Source organism: Parus major, chromosome 1, assembly GCF_001522545.3.
Source record: "Parus major isolate Abel chromosome 1, Parus_major1.1, whole genome shotgun sequence".
Taxonomy (NCBI): Eukaryota; Metazoa; Chordata; class Aves; order Passeriformes; family Paridae; genus Parus; species Parus major.
Window position 1 is genome coordinate 113,613,487 of NC_031768.1, and position 1,587 is coordinate 113,615,073.

Sequence of the window (1,587 nt, forward strand, 5' to 3'; positions counted from 1 at the left end):
TGTTCCTGCAGCCTGGGGGCTAAACCAGCCCTGGACTGCACCTCCTGCCCTGTTGCTGCTGTGTTTTCTCCTCAGCACACCGTGTGCCATTAACTCAGCAGTAATTCAGCACAGCAGCACTTGGGCGCTCCTTAAGCAGCTCTGTGTGAAGTTAAGTTTAATTACCTTGCTTTGCTTGAAAGCAGCCTCTCCTCGGAGTGCAGAGAGGCAATTAGGGGTCCAGCTTCCCACATCCTTGGAAAGGTGCTTGTGGGGTGGAGCAGGATGAAGCCAGCCTAGATGTGAGCCCAAGCCGGTGGGGTGAGACCCCAGGATGGGTAAAGCTGAGGGAGAGGGGAAAGCCATGGGGGAATCTCTGTCTTAGGCTATAAATGAACTTCCAAGCTCTTCCTTGGTCTGGCAGGATTTTCAGGCCAAGGAAAGGCCATGTTTAGCCCTAATGAATGAACCCTCATTAGCTTTGGTGATGTGAATGGGAGCTCCCTGGCATCCTCGGTGGCTGGGTTGAAGGACAAGTGTGTGGGTGAGGAGCTGTGCCAAGGAGGGAAGCATCCATCCTGGTGAGATTGCCAGAGGGCACGTGTTCTGTTTTGTTTTTCAGGAGCATCCAGCCTGAAGACAAATCGTTCGCTGTTGGGATACAGTTCATGCTGCTGAGAGTTTTAGGTGATTTGAAATGTGCTAAAATACCATCCTGGCAAATAATGGCAGCTCTCGGAGAGGGCTTTCCCAAGGCAGGGGAAGATGCTGCCCTGCCTGTTCTGGGGGTGCATGTGAGGGGGATGAGACAAGGCAGCTCCAAGGGCTCCATCTCCGTGTGTAAACAAAGGAGGGCTGGGAATAACTTCAGGTTCAGGAGCTTAGGCTGTGTGCAGACACTGCTCTGCTCGCTCCAGCGTATCAGGGAACTCCAAACCCCGTGCTGCGATCCCCCCAGCTGTTTTTCCAAAGGGGAAAATCCATGTTCCCCTGGAGGTCCCCAGGATGTGCCACAGCAGCCTTGGGAAGAAGCAGTAAATGCTCAGAGTATAGAGGAAGTGAGCACTGGAATGGGCTGCCTGGGGTGGTGGTGGAGTCCCTGTCACTGAAATGTTCAGGAGGTACCTGGCTGTGCCACCTGGGGACATGGTTCAGGCTGTGGCACCTGGGGACACGGTTTAGGCTGTGGCACCTGGGGACATGGTTCAAGCTGTGGCACCTGGGGACATGGTTCAGGCTGTGGCACCTGGGGAGACGGTTCAGGCTGTGGCACTTGGGGACATGGTTCAGGCTGTGGCACTTGGGGAGGCCGTGGCACCTGGGCCGTGGTGTTGGGGTGCTTGTGCCCCAGCAGGCCAGGCTGACCCTGTGTTCCAGCGTGGATGCCGGGCCCAGTGCTGTACGGCAGCGCCATCGACACCAGCTGCGTGCTGTGGGAGAGGAGGTGTGAGCGCACGGCCGCCTGCCGCTACTACGACAACACGCTCTTCAGGCAGAGGTAGGGATGGACAGCGGGCTTGGGGACACCAAAGTGCTGTGCGTGGCTCCAGGAGCTCACAGGGACACTTCCAGCCCCACCAGGCCCTGCAGGCCGCACACACACACAGG

The 1,587-nt window shown here is 57.2% G+C and overlaps 1 protein-coding gene across 2 annotated transcripts in view; it reads left to right on the plus strand.

The window, feature by feature from the left end:
• Positions 1 to 1,587, plus strand: part of SLCO2B1 (solute carrier organic anion transporter family member 2B1) — a 36,103-nt gene that overhangs the window by 30,477 nt on the left and 4,039 nt on the right. For both annotated transcript variants that reach the window (XM_015649197.2, XM_015649291.2), the window contains exons 13-14: positions 602 to 666; positions 1,357 to 1,477. In XM_015649197.2, the coding sequence (XP_015504683.1) occupies positions 602 to 666; positions 1,357 to 1,477 (186 nt within the window). The remainder of the gene's footprint in view (positions 1 to 601; positions 667 to 1,356; positions 1,478 to 1,587) is intronic.